Source organism: Sminthopsis crassicaudata, chromosome 3 (assembly GCF_048593235.1).
Source record: "Sminthopsis crassicaudata isolate SCR6 chromosome 3, ASM4859323v1, whole genome shotgun sequence".
In the NCBI taxonomy this organism is placed as follows: Eukaryota; Metazoa; Chordata; class Mammalia; order Dasyuromorphia; family Dasyuridae; genus Sminthopsis; species Sminthopsis crassicaudata.
In genome coordinates, this window is record NC_133619.1 from 250,784,508 (window position 1) to 250,794,120 (window position 9,613).

The window sequence follows — 9,613 nt, forward strand, 5'->3', positions numbered from 1 at the left end:
CTCCTCTAACAATGCAACTTACAAGTTACAAGAGACCCTACTGCAGAAGTTATCAAATTGAAACAGAAATGGATTTCTGCAGGCTGCACTTGGGAAACTACAAATCAACATTATTGATACTGTATTACATTTTTATTTATTTTGTTAACACTTCCCAATTACGCTTTAATCTGGTTTCTCCCCATATTGCCCATTTCAGCAGAATAAAGATGCTCTAAGTTTGACACTCAGGGCCTAGATTACAGATCCCCTTTGTCTGGGATCACAGAGCCAGCACACATCTGAAGCGGACCTCAAACCCAGACCCATCTTGCTTCAAAATTCAGTTCTTTCTTCACAATACACTTAGTCACACAAGACATCAACTGGTGTTAATTATTTTCAAAAATGCAATATGGATAAACTAACGCTATAGCAGATTGTTTTAGATTCATATTGTGCACTGTAGCAACACACTGAAATCATCAAAACAATAAGTTTTTCATACTGTGCGGCTTCAATAGGCTCAATTTTGGAGTGTGATTAGTAGCTGGACATTTCATTTTCTATTGAAATACGCCTTAGGCAAAGAGAAATGCTATATCCCTCCTGAGCAAACTAGGAGTTCTCCAAAGACAACATGCTTTTCTCCTTAAACTTGCAGAAGATCCTGGGGTCTTAAAGTCCTTAAAGTACTAGCTACATTAGTAATTGAGCTTGAAGAAAAATCAAACAATGGTTTGTAGGCTTTCCAAGATCCTACCTATATGGAGGATGGGGGAGTCAAAAGAAAGGAAAACGGTTTTGAGACAGTATTGTTCTAAAAGGAGAAATTATGTCAACTGATCTTGATATCATAATACAGTAAAAAATACCCTGGCTTGGATGTTTGATTCCTGTGTGGTATTGAACAAGTCAACTTCTTTTAATCCCAATTTTCTCAATAAGGTTTAATGCCTTTGGAGTCTGAACTACCACTAGGATTTATCATTCTCATTTTGGGCCTGAAAATAGGCTCAAAAAAAAAAATCAAGGAAAAGTAATCAATACAAGTTAGGAGAGGGCGAGGAAAAGATAGTAAATGGGATCTCACTTCCAAGCCACTACCTTCTAATTCATGAGAGGTTTTATTTACAGCAGATATGCAACAATGAGAATTTGATTTATTTATTCCAAACATCACATAAATTAAATATACATTTCCAATGAATATTACAAATATACATGAAGTGAATATTGCAGCATTTCAGTTTGGCTTTACTTATGCAACAAGAATGCCAAACACTATTATGACAACATGGACCTGTCTTATTTATACTTAATATAAAAGAGAAGGCGCAGATTAATAATTTATATTACACAGATGTAAGAACATATTGTCTATCTTAAAACAGGTAAGAGCAAGATTTCATTTCAAGTTTATCTATGTTAAAACTTACTTGTTCAAACCTGCTCATTTAATTATATAAAAAATACAGATCAGATTCTTAATTGGTACAATCATTTCACAACTGCAAAATTAAGGCGCTACCAATACCAACTCCACTAGCATGAAAGCTACATATGAATATAGTATACAACTTTCCATCTTAGCAAGAACAGTTTTTCCATGTATTTCAGTGTGAAAACTGTGTGGGGGTACGCAGTGAGAGGTATGAAAGTCTGTAACCGATCAGACAGTTAGTAGTATAAAGCTTGACAAACTATTCATGTTAAAATATTATGATAGATGGCAAAGGCCCCAAATGGCATTTTTAAAAATGGTCCCTGAAAAGCAAAAAGTTAAAGAGTATGTTAAAAACTGATTTTCACTTTTTTCTTTCTAAAGGCTTATTATTTGCCAATCCAGCCTCATTAATTAGGCAACATATTCAGGGCAGAATCTTGGTCCAAATTCCCTTATCTAGAGGTTTCCATACTCTGACCTTGAGTGCACACATCTGAATTTAATCTTTTATGCAACCAAAGGCTTTTCTTCTTACTTCATGATGGAAACAAATGGCTTCTTCATTGAAATGCCATACACAAATTGCATAGTTGGGATGGTTGCAGTCACAAGGCCTACTTATATACACACTTCTATTTATTCACCAAGTAAAGACATCCTCCATTAGCTGAATCCAGATACATGTATCCAGGCAAGAATTGTGATCCCCAAATTTGCCAGAGTGGAGCTGTGGCACTTTTATGTGACTATCTCATGCCAAAATAATATTCTATAAAATGCAGAATATACTAAAGGCAGAACTGTTACTGAAAGGCTATTCTATAGATTGGTCAGACTTGGGTCAACATTTCTTAGCATTTAAACTTTTCTGAGTACTGCCATTGGTCCTTTCCTAAGAGTTAGAAGCAAACTTCTTAGGATTAAATATCTAGCACCAGTGAGAAAAGGAGGTGAGAATCAGTAACATTTCAGGGTTCAGTGTTTTCTACCTGTCTGGATGGCTCAATATGAGAAATGCTCCCACTTTACTTATTCTTGACTATATCTCTGAACTAAGTTTTAATAGGCTAAAGGAAAAGAACTTATTCAAAATATTGTTATGCCATTTAGTGAGAAATAATGCTGGGTAGAGATTGCCCAGAGAATTATCAGTTGCCACTGCCAATCTGTGACTCTCATCTAGGAAAAATAACGCCATGACTTCTGTAGAAATAGATATTACCCGTAATTTTGTGTTTCAAACTTCCTAGATGGCCTTAAAAAAAAAAAAAATTCCAGTCACAATTCCTTTTTAGAAGGCTACTATTCAAATCTGTTTAGGTTTTAACTTTATTTGATGGATAAAGTATACAATTTTTAAATGTAAATTTTGATTTGGTAGAAATTACCGTAGTTTGGATGATTAGAAAAGACAACAGAAAAAAAAATTAGAGCAATTAGAAACACAGATCTGCATCAATAGGGAAATATTACAGTAAACTCTCTGTTATGTGACAATTTAAAACAGTGTACTCTGATGGATAGTCATGATGTGTATATTATTTAATTCCAAAGACTTTTCAAAATCAATACCTTTCACATATATTTAATCTACTGTTCATGATGGTTTATTCACTGCAAACAAACTGCTTCTAGTACTTATTAATCCTAAAAATAGATAAACATTGGCCCATTTTTTATACGGTAAAAGAATCTTACTCGGGGTTGCTGACAGGTCTCAACATTTTATCTTTTCATTATTTACAACTACCAAAAAAATCTAATTTCTGCTCTGGGAAAGAAAGTTGTGGGTATCCATCCACCTTTAAGCAAAAAATAATTCTATTCTGATGTGAAAATGTCCTCATCTTTGAACTTCCATGCTGTTGCAGCTAGTGCCCATTGTTATCTTGTATTTTTGCAACTTTAGATATAAATAGGCTCACTTGGTTAGGGAGAGAACAAACTTACTGGCTATCTAGTGCAGTTCCCCTTACTTTACAAGATTACATAGGTACTGGTGGAGGCAGGATCTGATCCTGGCCCTTCTTGTGATTCCAAATGCAGTGCTCTGATACCATTACCATATTGTCAACTCCAGTTTGAAGGATGTTAAATAACAGGGAGCTTAGCTGTACTCAAAGAAGAAAAAAAATTACCCTAAGAATTGATATTATTAAATTAATATAAGTTAAAAATACTCATTAAAAAGAAAGACAAAGCAGAAGTTGTTAAGCTGATATAACTAAAACAATACTATTCAAGAAAACTCACTCCAAAATGAAATTAAAAGGCCCTGGCTTTGAGTAACATTATATTAATTTTCAAGGAATTCGTAGAAACTGTGCTGTCTCTAATATTAGTTAATAAACTGGTTTGATCTGCTACTAATTCTAAGATTTTCCCAAACTACTTTTAATGTCCCCAAAAGTTTTGGACAATTTCAGTGAATTTAAGTTTGAGTGTTTTGTTTTTTTTCTTTTTCTTTTTAACTTGAAGGTTAATTTCAAATAATAATGGTGACAAATATAAAATTGGCTTTCTAGTAAGTTAAATCGCCTGTCATCTAGGTGCACGTCAAGTATTCAGCTTCTACTGAATACTGGACTTGGTATTTTGCAACAGCACTAAAACTGTGAACATTTAATAGGTTCTAAGATCATTACTTATTTCCTTTGGTAGCAAAAACATGCGTGTTGCTCTGTTATGCAGCAGCTTGTTATATAGCATGTACCAACTTTTAAAGAAGGGAAGGAAGACAGAAATTAATAGATTTGGCAAGACTCAAATCAAAATAAATGAAGGGAAGAAAAAGAAAATAACAATAATGATGCTAGCTCACTTATAAAAATTTTTCTCTGAGAATTGTGAGCTACATTTCAACAGTGCAGAAGATACTATGACAGCTTCTAAATGTTAGTGGAAAGAGCACTAATACAGGTAAACCTTTTCTTATTCTGATGATAGAAACTTAATTTTCACAAAGGCTATCGGAGTTGTTATGCCACTGGTGACAAATTATATGCCTAAATTTTAAAAAAACATTCACAAGTATACGGAGTTAAGATAAAAAATATTTTCCATAAGGAAAAAATACAGAATATTCAGTGCATATTAACAGTTTTTATGAACCACTTATAATAAAAGCTTTCTGGAACATCACATACTTGGTTTTTGTTTTTGTTAGAAGACCAAAGACTTCAATGCCCCAAAAAGTTGAATACTGTTAAAGTTGTTAAATGTTTTTATTGATGAAATATTTTAGAATCGATTTGGGCAAATTGATTTTAAACTACATCTGTACTGAGATAAATTCAAAATAAGCAAGTGAGGCACTTTAAACATTTGATCATGAAATATTTTCAAAATTCCTTTTCTTAAAAGTATTACATGGCACAGGAACCCTTCATCTCTCTTGGAAAGATCAAATTTATCCCACCCCCAATCTTCTGCTTGTATAAGTAATGTTATATTGGAAACCCATACAACTTGAACTAAAGTAATACTGTCATTTTACTAAATTCCTAATTATCTGATTAACGGACTGACAAACCAGAAACATTTGGTATTATGAAATATATTTTTAAAAAAACCAAATACCATATACATTGAATGGGGATAACAAAACTTGAAGTGAGATTTGCCTTTCATTTACATAAAGTCCATGCCTTCTTTCATACTGATAACATCAGCATCGTGGACCAAGAATCTGTCCACATGCACCAACTGATATGTAAATCAGAACAGTAACCAGTACAGGTTAAAATTATCCTTTTAACCAACACTGTTCCATACATAATCTGTATTAGGTTGGCACATATAGGCATCCTTCCGTAATAGATAATACCTTTCTGATCATTGCAGGCCATCTGCTTCTAAAAACAAGGGTTAAGATTTTTAAGCTAGTGTTATAGGGAAACTTGTGGAATGCTTACACACCCACACTAATCACACACAATCATAAACTTTTCATGTATCTAAATTGAAACAGAAAACTATTTCATAGCAGCCTTTACCATCTTCATATAGTAGTGAAGGGGTGTCAAACTCAAATCTGTTGATGGGCTAACTTTATGTTTATGAAAATAATGGTGGACTACACTAATATTTCACAAAACACATATATCATCCATTGAATTAATAAGACAGGGTTACTTATCTTTTTAAAATATTCAGTGGGCCAGCTCCAGCCTATAGGCTGTACATTTGACATCTCTATAAATGTAGCAAACTACCTTGGTCTTGTTGATTTCTTACTGAGTAGCTAGCTTCTGACCAGATGCACTACTTTTAGGTTTTTCTATTTTCAAAGTACACCTCTTTCAGATGTATTCTGACATTCATTTGATGACAACATGCAAATTACAACACTAGGGACTACTACAGGCTACCAAATACAGTTCTATTTAGTAGCTATCACTTATGTAGACATCACATAGCTTTCATTGGACAATGCCTTAACTACTCAACTTCACAGACAAGAATATTTCGTAAACACAAAAAAGGGTGGCAACATTGTGTATCAGCAATGTGCTCTGGGAAAACTACTTCCATATGAAAATTTAGTTTCCCTCTGGCAAATACACCTAATTTAGCAAGAGATTTACTGTCAAGGGAGTTCTTTTTCCCTGTCAAATTCAAACTGCACATAAGCCACTTGTGGTGTTCCAGTGCTTTGAGCACAGTGTATTGCAGGCTAGAAGCATTTACTATGAAGAGTTTTTCTTAAATTGTTTCCACATCTATGGACTCCATTATAATTGCAGAATTACATTATAGAGGCTCAGGTTCCACCAGGATGGCAGGCACAGTGTTTCACTTCTGAGTAGGGTTCAAAGTTTAATAAATTGTCCATTTTGTGACCCTATAATTAGTGTGTCTCACACACCAAAATGGATGGCTATTCATCTGTGCTTGACACTTAAAAGCATAAGGGTTTCCAACAATCTTGAGAGAAAGACATGAAAAATCTCAATTTGTCCTCTGTCTGGTTATAAATTAGCCCTTGTCATCTGGGTCTTTTACGTGTTACAAATATTAACACACGCCTGATGGCAATTAGACGATCTTTAAGGGATGTCATACCAAGTATAGCAAGCTGAGCCCGGTTTTCTAATGGCAACACAGCCAGGAGCCACCAATACCATGCTGGACCACTAGGATTACTCTAAGGAAGAAATAAAGACAAAAAAACAAAAATTACTATACAGAGAAGAATGGTGATATCCTCCCCACTATTCCCCTCAAACCAGCCTCTTGCTTATCACAAAGCATATGGTCTATCTCTATTATAGGCCAAATTCATTTTTCATCCTATCTTCAAAATGCCCAATTTAGACAATCATCCAGAGATGTTGTATGCTACACACAGAGTCAGTCAACAAACATTTAATTAAGCTCCTACTATGTGCCAGGTACTGTGCTAAGTGCTATAAACAGAAAGGAAAAAGATAGCTCCTCCTTTCAAGGAGTTAACAGTCCTGTTCACAGGGAAGAAAATATGCAAACAATCATGTTCAAATACAATATATACAGGTTAAAACTGAAACAATCAATGTAGGGAAAGTAAGAAAGACAGTGGGGAAGAGAGGAGGGAGAGAGAGACAGAGAGACAAAGGGAGTGTGTATGTATGTGATTCCTTTTAAGAGAAAATTTTATCAATCAGCTGGCTCTAGAGATCACTTTATTCTACTAAGATTCTTAATAGGAATCTCAAATGGGAATTCAATCTTTACTACATTTTACTAGTCCATCCTTCACTAACCCAGCTGCCAAACTGATCTTCCTAAAATAAGATCTATGTGATCCTTCCATTCAATAAACTCTATAATGACTCCCTATCATCTCCAGGATCAGATATAAACTCCTGCTTGGCTTTTAAAGCATGTCATAATCTGATTCTCACTTATCTTTTCAGTTTTCTTAAACCTTACTCCCTGCCCCTTTCCGTTTATTTTAATATCCAGTGATATTGGGTTCTTTGCTGCTCTTTATATCTCCAACATTTTTACTGACTGTTTCTAATGCCTACAAGTCTCTCCTTCCCCTTCTGACTTCTGGTTTCAAATATCATCTAAAATCCTACTTCTGTAAGGAGCCTTTCCCAATCAAAACACCTTTAATATTAGTAGATTCCTTCTCTAATTTATTATATACACCTTAATCTTATTGACAAAATATATACCTGTAGGTACATATATGCATACATATAAATTATACACACCCATATACACCATTTTTCTTTGCACATGGTTATTTGATTGCTGCTGTCTACATTAGACTGTGAATACTTTGAGATTAGGGGCTGTTTTTGCCCTTCTTTGTATTCCCAGAACTTACACAGTGAATGCCTGACACACAGAAAGCTTACAAAAGACCTAAGGCAACTACAAAACATAAAATAATTTTGATTACACAAAACTAAAAAACGTGTGCCCTTACAAAACCAACTAGAACAAGAAGAGTAGCAGTCAATTGGGGGGAGGAGAACTTTGCTTCACATATCTCTGATAAAGGTTTGCTATCAAAGATGGCTATAATGTGCAAATGATTTGATTTTGGAGATCAGTTTGTACAGGGCAAAGAAGAGTAAAGTAGAAGGAATAGGCTAAGAAAAAAGCTTTCTGAGACCTCTCTGAAAATCCCAGGTAACAGAATTTGGTCATTTTTTTCTGCAGAGGCTGCCCATAGACCACTAGCCTGAGAGCACTTGATTTGTGTGCCGGCTGCCCCAAGTACTAATAATTAAGACACTGAGTTATATTTAACTTAAAATTTAGCAGCTATGTCCCTTCTTCATTAAGAATTGATCTTTCGTCACTCTTGAGTCAAAGAATTGATGGAGTAGTCTCAGTTTTTATCTAGGTTGTTTGTGGATAATCTTTTCTGCATTAGAGAGAGCACCTGGGGAAGGTTCTGCAGAATGAAGGGTAGGAGGTAATAATGACTCCCTCCAACAGAAGAAAAGTTTGAGACAGTGTGACAGACTTGAGGGTAATTTGTGACATTCTATTTTCCATAGGTCTTGCTTTCCCTACTGTAGGAGAGTTTAGCACCACAAATTCCTTTGCTACTATCTTCTCAGAGCTGGTTCAGTTGGAAGGTCCCTGAGTCTCAAAATTAGCCTTCCACTTTCAATTTCTACTAATTAGAAATTAATTTGGAGTCAGGAACCAAGAATGTGGAGTATAGGTAGCAACCCAGCTGAATTCTTCTAATGTTCCCATCCAAATAATTTTATTCAAATCTAATTCTGAAATGGTAAAAGCCAACAAATGTTGGAGTGAGTCCTTTTCCAGTCTAATACCACTCAGGATATGGTCAGGATTGATCTGTGACTTGAGGATGGGAACCCACAACGAGCACACATGGCACAGCAGTTAAAAGAGGCAAAAACAAAAACAAAATACATAATGGAGTACTACAGTTATATAAGAAATTATAAGGGGTTGGCTTCAGAAAAACAAACAAAACATGGTAATATGTAAACTGAACTGAGAAAAATGAGGAGATCATTGTACCCAGTAAGAACAATGTTATTATGATTATCAACTGGCTAGCTACTCTAACCAATGATCTGAGCCATTTTCAAATGGCTCAGGATGAAACAATGCTTAATTACTTCCAGAAAGAACTGATAAATTCTAACTTTTGAGTGCAAATTGAAATAAAATTTTCTTCTCTTTTTTTGGGGTGATATAGCTAATATGAAAATGTTTTGTATGATTTCATATGTATAACTAGTTGATAACATTTTGCTTGCCTTCTCATTGGGTGAAGAGGTGAGAGAAATTGGAATTTAAAATTTTAAAAGTTATGAAAAACAAATAAAGAATTTTTAAAGGATTAAAAAAAAGGGAGGGGAGAACTACAATTTGGGTTAGTAACAAAAATTCCATGAAAAGTTTTGGAGAGTTCACCTGAATTAATTATCTTCCTTTTCCAATACTTATTAGAGATATACCCAGGTATTACAAATGAGGTAGTTCCATTGCTCAAGACTGAAGATTATGCTGGATAAACAGAAGGTAAATGAGCAGCTGAGCAGGAAGCTATGCTTTTGGTCTTGGTTCTGAACCACCAAAAACAATTCTCTCACCAGATGTGAAAGAAATTATATTCTATTATAGACAATCTGATAAAAGGCAAATCCATTAAGATACATTACTTAAAAAAAAGTTACATAGAAAGAATTTCCAGAGAATACT

At 34.5% G+C, this 9,613-nt stretch overlaps 1 protein-coding gene across 3 annotated transcripts in view; it reads right to left on the reverse strand.

Moving 5' to 3' along the window:
• Positions 1-1,120: 1,120 nt before the first annotated feature.
• The window catches only part of LONRF2 (LON peptidase N-terminal domain and ring finger 2), an 81,409-nt gene continuing 72,916 nt past the window's right edge, over positions 1,121-9,613 (reverse strand). For all 3 annotated transcript variants that reach the window (XM_074300401.1, XM_074300400.1, XM_074300402.1), the window contains one exon: positions 1,121-6,572. In XM_074300401.1, the coding sequence (XP_074156502.1) occupies positions 6,414-6,572 (159 nt within the window). In that variant the 3' untranslated portion in view covers positions 1,121-6,413. The remainder of the gene's footprint in view (positions 6,573-9,613) is intronic.